At 35.6% G+C, this 15,169-nt stretch overlaps 1 protein-coding gene across 1 annotated transcript in view; it reads left to right on the top strand.

The window, feature by feature from the left end:
* The window catches only part of eEF5 (eukaryotic translation elongation factor 5), a 57,415-nt gene extending 42,352 nt beyond the window's left edge, over positions 1-15,063 (top strand). Inside the window, exons 3-5 of the mRNA XM_089093656.1 lie at positions 5,960-6,127; positions 9,655-9,789; positions 14,862-15,063. Coding sequence (XP_088949782.1) covers positions 5,960-6,127; positions 9,655-9,789; positions 14,862-14,933 — 375 coding nt within the window. The 3' untranslated portion in view covers positions 14,934-15,063. The remainder of the gene's footprint in view (positions 1-5,959; positions 6,128-9,654; positions 9,790-14,861) is intronic.
* Positions 15,064-15,169: the final 106 nt, after the last annotated feature.

Raw genomic sequence — 15,169 nt, 5'->3', positions numbered from 1 at the left:
CGAAATAATGCTAGGAATATTGACAATCAGTTGTTAGTTACAATTAGAAACCACGTTTCACGGTACTTTGAATTTCGCACCTTGCTTTTTACGTCATCACCGCGCAGCCCTATGTTGTATAACTTAAAAATGGTGTTCTGGGATTTTTTTTTGAAATTTCGGGACTTTTTTGAAGAAAAATCGGAATTTTATTTTTGAACTGGTGGCAACGCTGCATGTGTAATAGGAAAAAGTGACACCATCAGTGCCATCGTAGGGTTACCTAGTTTTTGCATGGATATCAACAACTTGCAGTCCTCCGTTCTTCTTCTTTAGGTACATATCAGTTGTTTTCAGTCTTGGGGGTTCTTTTCCTTGCCAAATAAACCCGTAAATGATTTTTTTCCAAGTTTTAAACGATCGCTTTTGAAGGTGCTGAAATATTCGACAGATACCGAATAACAGGCAAGCTGTATATATTTACATATTGCGCCCTTTGGAATATTTTACAAGTTTCCTTCCCTGTCCATTTTTAATGCCTCCGGCATGCCTCATGCCTCCACATAAAGAAAGAAAAACGAGCAAAAATGGGGTTTTTATAGGCCAAATGAAGATACTGAAAAAACGAAGCGAATATTTCGAGAGGACAAACGCCTCTCTTCTTCAGTGCGAAACAAAACGATTTATTAATAAAAGCCAAAAATTAAAAGAATTAAAACCAACTACCTAACAACCATAAAAGCGACTTATTCGCCAATATCCGTGATTTGCACAAAATCCAAAAAATATGAACTGCCATCGACGGATACTAGCAAACAACTGAACAAGGAAAGGAATCAATTCATTCACTCGAAAAAAAAAACGAACCAGCAATTAAATAAGTTGGAAAACTATGTCATTTGATTTCGGATTTTAATTAAGGCATTTCTTGCAGACACCCTTTGAGACCTAAGGGGTTGTTCACGTGTTTGATTAGATGATTGGGAAAGTGGTTCAAGGTTTATTTCAGGGATCACTAAAGTATCGGCTTCTCTTTTGAGAAAACCGAAATATGACTCGTTTATTCTTAAATCACCGGAATCTCTGTTTAAAGCTATACCTAAATGTTGGTATTTATAAATTACAACAACTTCTCTGTAGTGCTGGGCGATACCTTTATCATTAAAAATAAGACTATCTTGATTAAACAAAATAGTATGGTCTGGTTTTTCAAAAATGTGCTCTGCAAGGGTAGAGTCAACATTTTCTGTTTTTTTCCGCTTTTTAAGTGTATTATTAATTGAACTAGAGTGCTGAGTTAATCTATCAGTTAGTCGCTGATTAGTTCTTCCAATATACCAAAGACCACACGAACAAGGAATTCTGTAGACACCGGAGTTTTCACCTATCGGGATAGGGTCTTTTCCTTGATAAATTTGGGACCTGATAGTTTTTCTGGGTCTATAATAAGTGTAAGTTATTTTTCCTTAGATTTTTTGAAATGTGGTCTGAAATCCCTTTAATGTATGGGAGACCAAGATAAACTGAATTTTCCCTTTGATTTGTGTTTTCTGTGGAACTATCTGATAATCTTTTAATGCGTTTTGCAATTACAGAATTTATTAAACTAATTGGATAACCATTCCCAAATAAAATATCTCTAAGGTGGTTGAGCTCTAAATCCAAGAAGCGTGTTGAACAAACTTTCAATGCTCTATCAACTAGAGAAGTGACAACTCCTCTTTTCACAGCAGGAGAATGATTGAATGAATAACTTAAGTAACTGTCATTATGTGTGGGTTTTCTATATACACTAAACTTGAAACATGAATCATTTCGGTGCACCAGAACATCTAAGAAGGGAAGACGCCTCTCTATCTCTGATTCCTGAGTAAATTTCAGTTTTGAATACAAGGAGTTGAGCAAGTGAAGAAAAGAACCCAGAGACTTGTCACCATGCTCCCATAAATAAAAAATGTCATCTTTAAAACGAACCCAAAACTCAGGCCTACAAGAACTTTGCAAAATAGCCCTTTCTTCAAGGTCTTCCATGAAAATATCAGCCTGTATTGGAGAAAGGGGGACACCCATGGAGAGCCCATATTTCTGTCTATAAAAAATGCCTCTATAATGGAAGTAAAAAGAAGTTCTGTTACAAAGGGCTGTAAGCGAAAGAAGTGTCTGATTCGAAAGAGTAGATTTTTCTGATATAGATTGGTTAGAATTAAGTTTTTGCTCCAAAAACAGTTTTTTTGCTCGTTTTTCTTTCTTTATGTGATGTCAGGCCAATGTGGTTTAAGAAATTATCTTCGTCATGCCTCCAGGTGTCCCTCAAAATGCCCAGTTGTTAACCCCTCGTACAAGATACCGGTATAACATTTTGCAGGTAGGAGGGTTGACCTGAAACACTTTTCTAGGGGGCAGGAATAGATTTTAGAAAATTTTGTGTTTAAAAATGCTAAGTTGTACTAAAAATTTTACAATTTGTAGATTTTTGGTCTTCCAAGAGCCTGTTTTTCTGTTGCTAGGCAACAAATGATTGTGCAGAATTCCTGCATGACGATTCGAAAGAGAGCAAAAAATTACACTAAGTTGTGGAACATCTAAAAAATTGGCTTTCTGACGGAATAGGACAATTATTCTCTCAGGTCACATAGGCACAAAAAGTTGTTTACATAGACACAAAAAAAGATTTAATCTCTTAAAAGTTATTTCTTGAATTAACCAAACTCGACTCTTGAATATATAGATCATAAAGGAAGTATCCAACAGTAAAGATTCCATGTTGACAGTTCATGGTCACGGAATAAATGATTGACTTAATTGACTAGAAAAAGATTGACAATAAAGATATCCAAAAGATTTCCAAATCGTTTGAGAATTTAAACTACAGTATTCCAAGAAACTACACAGTATGGGTTGGAGTTTTGACGCCAAATTTTAATATAAAGATTACCCAAGAGATGTTCGTTGATGTGTTTAGCATAAAGGACATTTAATTTGTTGCTCTTTTGTATGCATTATAAATGTCAAGGGGTCAATCGACCTCGTTCTCAAAGCAAGAAGTGCCATGTGCTAATACATTTTTTGAATTATCAGTGGCGTCAATTCACGAAAATTTAAGGGGGTGGGGCAGTCTAGGGATTATTTCAGTTCGTTCAAAGAATATACCAATAGAGCCATTTTTCTGCGAAAACATCCTCATTAAAGGTATTGTAAAGTTCTAGGGGGTAAAGGCCCTCAATGCCCCTCCCCTAATTGACACCACTGTCCACAATTAGTCAGAACAGTCGATCCTTTCTGTTGTAACAAAATTTATGCCTCAGTTAGTAGGATTTCACGAAAATTGGTATGAAAAAAACTCATTCATGACATCTTATCATGTCAATAACAATTACTTGTGTTTATATGTTTACATTGAAAATTCAAGATTTAATCTACTGAGCATAGAATAAATTCAAGATGAGAAAAAAACGAGGATACTTCCAGCTAGTGAAAAAGCGAAAATTCAATGCAAATATTTTGGCCGACCTTAAGTGCTATAATGGAAAAATAAAAATAAAACCGTAAGAAACAACCACTAAAATGCAAATAGGCCTTTTCTATGTAAGGGTGAAAGGGTCACCAAATAAAAATCCGATGTTGAATGGCAATTTAAGGAACTAAATCTGAGTTCATTTTATTTAATGCCCTTTCAAAAGCTAATCGAATACCCGGTCTGGTATCATCTGACATTTTGTTGCAAAATATTATGATGTAAAAATTCTGCATTAATGAGTTCATTATAAATGGGGCTCAAATAAATTTCTCCGGTATCTCTAAAAATTGGGCAAATTTTTGGTGTGTATTTCAATTTCTACTATCATTTTTCAATTATAAGTATATTTCCATTCCTACTTTCAATTTCTACAAATTTTGGTTAGTAATTAAAGTATGTATTTTTTAAGCAGGGAGGTACGTGTCGAAAGGGAGCGGAGTAAATCGTCTGTTGCCCGTTAAGGTTGTTGCTAACGTTCCCAAACGTTTGAAATAATTACCAAAAACCTTCTGCTGAAAAATACTAGGTAAAATCTCTCGAAGCACTTGTTGGAAAAGATAGTCTTGGTCGTGCTGATATCATGTTTGACATTAGTCCTTTTCCTACTTTTAATGGGTATTCTACAATCCTTAAATTACTGCTGTTAAAGAAAAGGTGATTATATTGGATCGTTCCACATTTGCTGACTCTGTGTCTTGAAGGTCTAAGACAATCGAACAGTTTTCTCAAAATGCAAAGGAAACTCCTGAAGTTTTTATATTTGGTCATAATATTTGGCGTGATTGTATTATTTTAACACATATCCTTTTCTTGCTTCCGTTTGGCGATCTGTAATCCTTAGATTGCTGCTGATAAAGAAAAGGAGATTATATTGGATTGCTCCACTTTTGCTGACTCTGTCTTGAAGGTCTAAGACGGTCCAGCATGTCTTCACAATTTTGGTAGCGTTGCTGAGGGATTTACGGGAGTAGTCTTAATAAGCAACTAGCGGAAAAGGGTAACTAAGACAAACCAACATTTTCTTTTTTTTCTTGAAAATTTGCCCTGGGTTTGCTGTTGAATTCACCGGTGAAATCTTTCTCAGCAGTTATTGGAAGTGTGAGATAGTTTTAGTCGTGCTGGTATCAAGTTTGACTCTTGTTCTTTTCCTTCTTTCACTGGGTGCACTAGAATCCTTTTGATAAGCTGCATTCAAAGAAAGGATGAGCAGATAATGTATGTTCAATCATGCTCTGATCCTCGTGGTCTGCATTACCCTCGTGATCCTCCTTTTCCGAACAGCTACACACGGTTTTAACACTTAACTCAGAAGTTCGAAATGCCAGATATGGCTGGCGCAACAGTGATGAACTGCAATTGTTCTTGAAACTCGTCAGATATAGTGATGAGTGACAAACTGTAGTGGCCGGGGCAGTTGCCCCGGGCACTGTAGCCCACTTTGACTGCTTTTTTGCTTATATTTGAGTCAAGAGGGGGGACTGTTAATTTTGCCCTGGGTACCAACAACCCTAGGAATGGCTGCATATTTTTGTAGTTGATTTTGATATATAGTTCAGTTGAAAGTAAGACATAGGTCTTCATTATTAAGGAGGGGGGAATTTATTACTTGGATTCTGTTTTGGGAGGTGGTTTAATGGATTAAGGGTTGGTCCAACCAGAAGAAAAACTCATTTTTATGTTGTTCTGTACACAGAAGTAATGTTACCTTGCTTTTTTTGTTTCGCAACTTTTTGGGAGATGAATATCAAACCCTTCCCTGTTTATACCAGTGACGAGAAGCCAAAAAGAAATTATTGAGCGAGGGGTCACTCGCAGAAATCATATACACCAGGTCGTGCGTGTCAAGCGTTTTGGGGACTATGCCAAGTATGGCGGAACTGTTGGCACATGTGTCGTTCCCAGATGTACTCCGGGTGGCGGAAAGTTGGCGCCCCTCGGTCTTAAGATCTGCTGAACACGTGGGTGTAATCAAATTGACACTTAAATGTTTTACACATCCGAGTTTAGCATATTTCCTTTGTTTCTGTCCTTTCCTTTTCTGATATTTGGTATTAGACTAGGATAATACTTAAGGGGTAGAGTGACTGATAAGATCAAAAATCTCAATTTTATGTAACAAATTCATAAGTGAACATTAAAAGAAGATTTAGAAGATCAAGTAGTACTAGTGAAGTCCTAGAAATAAAATACAGTTGAACAATGAAAAAAAAAACAAGACAAATTACTTGAAATCTGTTGTAACTATAATGAGAACTTAATTTTACCTAGTTGAATTATTTTCTATGTTAGGTTTACTGGCGGACCCATGGTGGAAGGGACTTACTCCCCCCCCAAAAAAAAAACAAAACAAAAAACAAAACGTTTGTGTTTTCACGTTCTTTTTTACTATTGAAAGGGATCTACAACTCCTTGTATCATCGTAGTGTAATTGGCTGTGTATAAAAAAATGGTAATTACTTGCAGGGTCGCCCATGTAAAATTGTTGAGATGTCAACGTCAAAGACAGGAAAACATGGTCATGCTAAGGTTCACATGGTTGGTATCGATATTTTTACTTCCAAGAAAGCCGAAGATATTTGCCCATCAACCCACAACATGGATGTACCAGTTGTTAAGCGTGCTGACTTTGTTGTAAGTTGTTTATTCTCTATTTTAAATGATATCTTTTTGTCAAATTGTTGTCTTTTTTTTATTAGCTATCATTTACTTTTAATTACTACTACAAATAGGTAAATCCATTCATATTATCAATGGTATTATTGATTTCAAAAGTGTATCTCTTAGGAAAAGGGTATAAATTCATCAACCTATATGGGCGTCACAGTTGAAGCTTTGTTCTTTGACCAATTTACCGACAAGAGAGAGAGAGATTGAAAATTGTTCTTAGTAGAATAGAATTCTATAATAGAATGTCTGTGTGCATAGAAAAGAGTTTCCAATCTTGTTCGGCACAGCCTTGCTTAAGATCGCAACCCTTAAATATGTACATAAGGAAGTGCGATCACGTCCTTCTTCCAAAAATTATCCAGAATCTGTCCAGGGAAATAGGGAATATCCGATTCAAAATGTACTTTCTGGCATTTGGGATGCACCCTCTTCCACACACAGAAAATTTCTCCAGTACTTCCTATAAATTTGGGATTCGTGTCCTCCAAAATATGCAACAGGAGGTATTTATTCCTTGAAAAAAAAATATTTTAGTGTTCATCATGTTTGCTTAATCTCCTCAAATAATCACTTTGCCTGCCTTTTTTTTAATTCAGTGTTTTTGGGGAGAGGGTTTTTCAATCTTAACGTTACCCCACCTGAGCTTTTTCGTCTATAAAGAGGAGGGTTCTTTTGCCTGTATTTTTAATACCAAGTTACTTGTTGGAAATATGTCTTGTAAACTTAAAAAAAAGTGTTAATCGGCATTTTAAACGAATTTACGTGTTGTTGTTTTTTTTTTGGGGGGGGGTGAGGAGAGGAGAGGTTCAAACCCACTAATTCCCCCTCCCTGGATACGTCCCTCCTGAGCAGCATAGTTCTTGTTTTTAAGCTTAAAATGGATGTTGTTATTCCCCAAGTAAAAAGTTGCATTTTCCACTTATATAAATAAATAAGAAAGTGAGACTCCTTTTGGTTCTTTTTGCATATTTGCTTGTGCAAAATTATCCTCAACAATGGTGTGTGTTAATTTACTGGTAGGTATAAAGAATTTGCTTGAATTGGAGAGGAAAGAATGTGATGCTTTAACACCGTATGTAAACTCTTGGATTTCGGAGGCTCTCGGCTGCAGCCTGTGTCGGATAATGCGGCATTGATAATATATTTTTTTGTAGTTTTTTTTTTCATTAAATTCTTAAATAACTGTTGAGCGTAAAATTTGAGAATCTTGTCTTGTTCTTGTGTAAAATCATGAACGTTTCAAATAGTTTCAGACACGGCGACATTCTTAGTCGATATTGTTTCTTATTTTTAGTATTATCTTTTTAAAACTAAAAATGGTTCAAAAGCCAATATCTTTGTTCCAGAGATGTCCTTTCGGGTTTTCTTGGGTTGGAGATGGGGCTCTACTCTACGATCTTTATACTAAAATTTGAATGGTGCTGTCCTGAATAAATTTTAGAATGTAGAAGTATTGCCAATTAGTAATTCCAAGTAATTCTTCTTTTTATACATATGAACCAAAGCCCTTTGGCCTCTTTGTATTGGTTTGTAGAAGATCTATCATGGTTAAGATGAACTGGCTAAGTAGGAGATATAAGTTGTATATAATCTGTTTCGAGATAGTCGATGCGGTTTTCAGAGGAAATGGGAGTTCCTAACCTGCCCAAAAGGTTTTTTTTGGATTTTTGTAGTCACAGCAATAATTTTTAAAGTGTTCAATTCCGCTGAGGCAAATGGACATTCAAATAAAACATGTCGAATATTTGCTGAAGATTGGAGGTAATTTTGGCGAAGGAGAGTGATGCAGTCCTCAATTAAAAAAGTCTTCGTTTAGAAAAAGATCTCTGGCTTTCAGCCAAGTCTTTAATTTGTAGAAATTGAATTTAAAAAGCCTGCTAATAAAACCCGTCCTTCTGCAATGGCGTAATTTCGTCAAAATCCTGGGGGAGGGGGCAAATTTGGAGCCTTGATTCACGAATCAAGAGAAAATGACTGTGAAAACTGAAAAATGTGCCATATAGTGTCATAAAAACAAAGATATAATAAAAGAAAACTGACCCCTTTCTGTGGATGCTTGAATTATGCTTGCTTAGCTTAGTCTTGACAAGATTTTAGAGGAAACTAAATATCAGCTGGGGTTGGGGGCAAACTGGGGTCTGGGGGCAATTGTCCCTTCCTCCGTGCCCCATTTGCAAATCGCACCACTGCCCTTTTGTTGTCGAAAGATTATAATAAACAGCTTTAACTTTTTATCACATTCCTTGTGTGTTCGGGCATTCAGTTTTTGAAACATTGAGATAAAAATTCAAACTGTTTGTAAGCTTAGAATCTAAACTTCCTGAAATGTATGTTCGACTATTATTGGTTTATATCGAGGTTGCTAGCGAAAAATTTACCATTGTGGAATTTCCTGAAAATCTGAAGTAAGGATTTTTTCCGTTAATGGGACTTTCCAGAGTGATTCTTCTATTTTCGACTTGAGGGTTTTGTCATGATTAAAAAATCTTATTCCAACAAGGGTCCGAGCAATTGTGTAATTTCGTAAAACCCTGGGGGGGGGGGGGGTGAAGTTAGAGCCAATTTTCCCAAGTCAAGTGAAAAGTGAGCCATATAGCACCATAAAGGCAAAGGTATACTAAAGAAAACTGACGTGTTTCTGTGGATGCTGGAATTATATAGGCCTATCTTAGCTTTGAAAAGATTTTGAAGATGCTAAGTTTCAGGTGTGGGGGGGGGACAGTTGCCTCCCTGCGCTATAGCGTCTTTCGCTCCTGGGCCCAAGTATAACTTAATTTTAATTTTTGAGGATTATAGTATTTTTTTTTTTGAATCAATCAATAAAACTACTGGGTGTTTCAGTGAAATTTCACCCATGAAAATAAATCTTGACCACCATTTTGTTTTTCATCAATTTCAATTTCTTCTATTGCCGACTTGAGTGGTTTTGTCTTCTTATGCTAATTAGGGTCCAAGTATAAGCTTAGGTTGCATTCCAGGTTCGTCAAAAAGTAACTTTTTCGCTTCAGTTAACGTTTCGTAGTAGCTGGAACAACAGAAAAGTGACTCTGAATTTACTTTTTTAGTAACTTTTACTAAAGATAATTATCGAGAATTTTTAGTGAAATACCTGTGCATCATTATCATCATTGCTATCAATATCAGTTTGAACATATTGAAAATACTCTTAGACCAAATTATACTGAAATAGTTCTGAATAAAATTGAAACTCAAAAGGATTATACCCTTACAAACCCAATAAGATAGTAGTTACTTCACAACCGTTCCAGGTGGATATCACAAAGTAACTTTTGCAGTTAAAGTTAAGTTACTATGGTTTCAGGTAGGAATACAGCCTTAGTTTTACGTCTTCAGAATGATAGTATATATTTGAAATAATCGAAAAACAAAACCTCTGTGGTTCAGTGAAGTTTCAGGTATAAAAATAAGTCTTGATTACCATTTTGTTTTTCGTCAGTTTCACTTCTGCTCTATTAATTTTCTTCTTGTAGCTTGTTGACATATCTGATGATGGCTACCTCTCCCTTATGACTGAAGGTGGTGATATTCGTCAAGATTTGAAAATCCCAGAAGGGGACTTAGGTGTTCAATTGAAAAACGACTTCGACGCCGGAAAGGAACTATTGGTACGTACTTCCATTACCTTACAATCATTGATTTGCTTTGGGTGTATATCTTCTCTTTTACGTGGAAAGGAAAGAGGTAATATAGACGGCACTAGACTACATAGCCCAAACCGGCATTGCAGATCTCCGTTTCATGGTCATGCATCTAGGAGGTGCAGGGGAGGGGGGGGGGAGAGGGAAGTTATTTGTGGTTTCGCTCACCCCTTCCGTTTACTTTCCTCAAATTTCTCCATGTGCTCATTTAGAGATGGGCTGACTCTGTCTGAGCTCAGGTTCATGCAACTGACCCATATCCAAAATTAAATAATCAGTGGCACTAGAACTTGAACCCCAGACACATGCAAGGGCAGTGTGCTAGTCACTCGGTTAATATAGTTTAAATAGCTTGGAACTTCCTTTTATGTATAAGTTTGATAAACTCCATTTTGAAAGCTTTTTCAGCATACCTAAAGACATGGGGATGGGATTGTATAAAGGACCCCTCCCCTTTAGACAAACTGGCCTCAAAAATGATTTTGTGCGTGTGTTTTAACCCACCTCCGTGTGTTTTACCCCACCTCCGTTTTTTCGCTCCTGGTAAAATTCTCTGATCCGTCTCGCCTAAGATCTTTTTGCAGTTTTACCATTCAGGTAAAGAATGTTGAAACTCTCGCAATATAAGGAAACTGTAATACACATCCTAACAATATTAACACATGGTGGGAGGTTAGAGATACCAACACATACAATTGCCTTGTGTGTGATGTATTTGTCACAGGCTACTTGAGGTTGATTGCTTTTCTTTCTTAATCGTTTTCCTTGAAAGAAAGGTTGTTATCTCAGTTTCAACTACGATGAAGGCTTCAATCATGCCTTCAACCTCCTTGCTCCGAGTCTTATTCGTAACATTAGAGAAAAGATGCTAGTGTGAACGCCCCTTGGTCCTTTTAATGCCAGTATTAGGTTGTCCATGTTTGTGTAAACCTCATAAATACTTAATTGAAATGATGGATAGATTCAATAAGCCTTTAATGGTAAGGAGTGTGTTCAAGCACGAGAGCATATTAAGACATAAATGAGGTTTTAAGCTTTTTGAGGATAATTTTTGGTTCAAGGAACTGCATCAGAATTTTTTTTTTTTTTAAAGAATTTCGGTTTTTCGTCTGAACATTTCTGGTTTATTTTAATAGGTTTCTCACTTTGCATTCTCTCATTGGTAATTGTTTAAGGAACTGCATAAGAAAAAATCCAAAATAATGAAGATATTAAATAATATAATAATAATAAATTAAAATAATTACAAATAAAAAAATCATTTTTTTTTGTCTTAACATTGTTGGTTTATTTTAGTAAGCGGTGCATGAAATCATGCTAAGTAGTCTCATTTAGAGATCCCGAGTCATTTTTTATCTATTAATTTTTTCCTAATTTGGATTAGGCTCTCCTATATAGATTTGGCTTTTTCTTATTTTTATTTGATAATCAAGGATTATTCTGAAATTATTGAGAAGTTAGTATCAAAATTTTTAGCTTGATTCCGTGATGATTCTGACCTCTCTTACTCCCGGGACGAAATTTTGATTAGCACTCCCTCCCCCTGCTCTGTCTACCGAACAGTTTTTAAGTCAAATTTTAACAAAACTTTCATTTATTAAAAAAAAAATTTCTATTTATCAATTAATTAATTTGTTATTTATTTTTAATTTTAATAGAAATAGTGTTATGGTCTAAGACACCCCAGCTTTTTTTTATATAATGCAACCAATATAATATAGAAATCCTCCCGCACCTCTATATGAAAAAGAGTGAGTTAGTACATTAGAAGTAATTACCAAAAACCGTTTGCTGAGCTTGCATTACCCCTAGAGGTCATTTCTGTCATTTTCAAACTTTTGAAATAATGGCCAAAAGCCGTTTGGTGAGATTTATTAGGTAAATCTCTCGAAGCCCTTTCTGTGACATAATCTTGGTCATGCTGATATTATGATTAACACATATCCTTTTCTTACTTTCATTTGGTGATCTATAATCCTTAGATTCCTGTTGTTAAAGAAAAGTAGATCATATTGGATTGCTCCACCCTTGCTGACTCTTTGTCTTTGAAGGTCTAAGACGATCCAACAGTTTTCTCAAAATCCAAAGACAATCAGTGAAGTTTACTTGAGAAATGTTTCGTAAAATTTATTGGACGACCGTGAGATATGCTCTTTTGTTTTGGCGTTATTATATCAGTTTAAGACATACCCTTAAAATGTACCCTTTTATACCCTTTAACACATACCTTTTCTTACTTTCATTTGGTGATCTATAATCTTTAGATTGCTGCTGTTAAAGAAAAGAAGATTAAATTGGATTGCTCCACCCTTGCTGACTCTTTGTCTTTGAAGGTCTAAGACGATCCAACAGTTTTCTCAAAATCCAAAGACAATCAGTGAAGTTTACTTGAGAAATGTTTCGTAAAATTTATTGGACGACCGTGAGATATGCTCTTTTGTTTTGGCGTTATTATATCAGTTTAAGACATACCCTTAAAATGTACCCTTTTATACCCTTTAACACATACCTTTTCTTACTTTCATTTGGTGATCTATAATCTTTAGATTGCTGCTGTTAAAGAAAAGGAGATTAAATTGGATTGCTCCACCCTTGCTGACTCTTTGTCTTTGAAGGTCTAAGACGATCCAACAGTTTTCTCAAAATCCAAATACAATCAGTGAAGTTTACTTGAGAAATGTTTCGTAAAATTTATTGGACGACCGTGAGATATGCTCTTTTGTTTTGGCGTTATTATATCAGTTTAAGACATACCCTTAAAATGTACCCTTTTATACCCTTTAACACATACCTTTTCTTACTTTCATTTGGTGATCTATAATCTTTATATTGCTGCTGTTGAAGAAAAGGAGATTAAATTGGATTGCTCCACCCTTGCTGACTCTTTGTCTTTGAAGGTCTAAGACGATCCAACAGTTTTCTCAAAATCCAAAGACAATCAGTGAAGTTTACTTGAGAAATGTTTCGTAAAATTTATTGGACGACCGTGAGATATGCTCTTTTGTTTTGGCGTTATTATATCAGTTTAACACATACCCTTTCATACCCTTTAACACATACCTTTTCTTACTTTCATTTGGTGATCTATAATCTTTAGATTGCTGCTGTTAAAGAAAAGGAGGTTAAATTGGATTGCTCCACCCTTGCTGACTCTTTGTCTTTGAAGGTCTCGATCCAACAGTTTTCTCAAAATCCAAAGATAACCAGTGAAGTTTACTTGAAAAATGTTTCTAAAGAATTTATTGGAAGAGTGTGGTGCTCTTGTTTTGGGGAGGACGGTTCCAATTTAATGGATATCCTGTTCCCTCTTTGATATGGTGATCTAGGAGCTTTATACTAATGCAGAAAGAAAATTGAATTGCTCCACCCTGGCTGACTCCTGTTTGTCAAGGTCTAAGATACTCCAACTTTTTTTTTGTAATTCAACAAAATTGCTGAGGTATTTACTATAGAAATCTGTTCAGGCCTTTCGGAAACGGGTGGGATAGTATATTGGGGCTGATGTTTTTGACACTTGTCCTTTACCTCCTTTCATTTGGTGATCTAAAATCTTGACTGCGGTTAGGGAAAAGGAAATGAAATTAATTGCTCCACCTTTCCTGATCCCTTCTCTTGAAGGTCTAAGACTATCCAACAGTTTCTTTTTAAATATAATTTCAACCAGTGAAAACTTTCTTCGTGACTCATGCTAAGAATTTATTGGAAAAGCGTGACATATGGTCGTTAGCTATGTGCACGATGGTAATAGTTCAATGCATATCCTTTTCTTACTTTTATTTGGTAGTCTAGGATTCTTAAATTACCATGGTTAAAGAAAAAGAAATTATTGGATTGATTTACCCTTACTGACACTTGGTCTTTTAAGGTCTAAGGCGATCCAACAATTTTTGCCGTGTTAGGCAACCCAAAGAAAGGGGCTGTGATCAAAGTTATAGCTGCGTCTTTTTTTTTAGCTCCTTTAAATCCTATAAATAATTTTTTATTTTGTCAATGCAAAAGAAAACTTCAAAGGACCATTTATCAATGAAAATGCCGCTTAAAAGAAATTTTTGAAAACCTATGGGGGATGCAAAAAATGGGGGCTCTTGCCAGTGGCGGATCCAGGGGGAGAGGGTCGCCCCCCCTAACGTAGTTTAGAGTAGTGTAATTTACTTAATTGACGCAAGTTTGCATTAATTAAGCTTGCTCCTAACGCAAATTTTCGGATTAACCTATTTTGCCCCCTCCCCCCCCCCTAAAAGTCCTGGATCCACCTCTGGCTATTATGCAATTTTGTTTTTCAGCGTTTTTTTGCAGTTTTCTTCCTGCTTCAGTCTAGTTAAGTGTTAAATTGTTTGTATTTTGAGTTTTGATGATGGGTAACTAGGGAATTGCTCTGGTATCTTTAAAAAAAACTATTGGCTTGAAAAAGAAATTTTATTAAAATTATGCTTGATCGAACCGCTTGGCCCCTACCAGCTCCCGACATTCTTGGTTTCAGTCTTCAGTGGCATTTTCAGGGCACAAATTTTTCCTTTTTTCTGAGTGGGTGATTGTAGATCAGTCTCGCGAATAAAGAAAAATTGTGTGTGTAAGGTAAGTGATTCCATGGCTTGACTTTTATCCTTTGTGTTCATAGTAGCGTATTGCGCTGATAACTTTAGTATGATACCAGCAAAGAATTCTTTCTCGAAAAAAGTATAATTGAGTGATAATTTTGTTTTACAATTCTAGCTGTTATCTGGAAGATATTTATAAAAAATCATATCAATTTATCTTGGAGATTACCAAACTGGCGGTTCAATTTGACTCGCATTTATCTGAACAGGTTGGAAAAAATACAAAAGGCATGTGTGTTCAGCCGAAATTGAGGAGGGTAAAAAAAATTCAAAGGAGAGGGACTATTTTTTTTTCTTTGCACTTTTAAGGTCATATTTTGCTCATTTCAAGGTCTTTGCTTCTTATTTTAAGTCACCAATTGATTTTAATGGAGATTGATCAATGCTATATATTGACGGATCTTAAAAAAAACTTTTTTTACATTTTAATTTTTCTTTCAGTGTACCGTTCTCAAGGCTTGCGGTGAAGAGTGCGTCATTGCCATCAAGACGAGCACAACTGGTGACAAATAAATTTGATGCATGTATTATATTATCCATTCAGTTCGCCATTTTTCGCTTTTTTAAGAGAAGAATTTCTCTCTGCCAAATAGTGGAGGAGCTTTTCTAACTTAATTCATCTAAAATAAAGTTCTGGTGGATTTTTTTTTTTTTTTTTTTTGCTATGTGAGGCCAATCAGGGTTTTCCCATTAAATCCTTTTTGGTGGATAAAAATGGGAGAAGACAACACAATAAATTGTGTTACTGG

The sequence above is a fragment of the Artemia sp. Qi Xiang Cuo genome, chromosome 8 (assembly GCF_049724085.1).
Source record: "Artemia sp. Qi Xiang Cuo chromosome 8, ASM4972408v1, whole genome shotgun sequence".
NCBI lineage: Eukaryota > Metazoa > Arthropoda > Branchiopoda > Anostraca > Artemiidae > Artemia > Artemia sp. Qi Xiang Cuo.
Note: the sequence above shows the minus strand (reverse complement) of the source record. Positions and strands in the feature narration are given on the sequence as shown.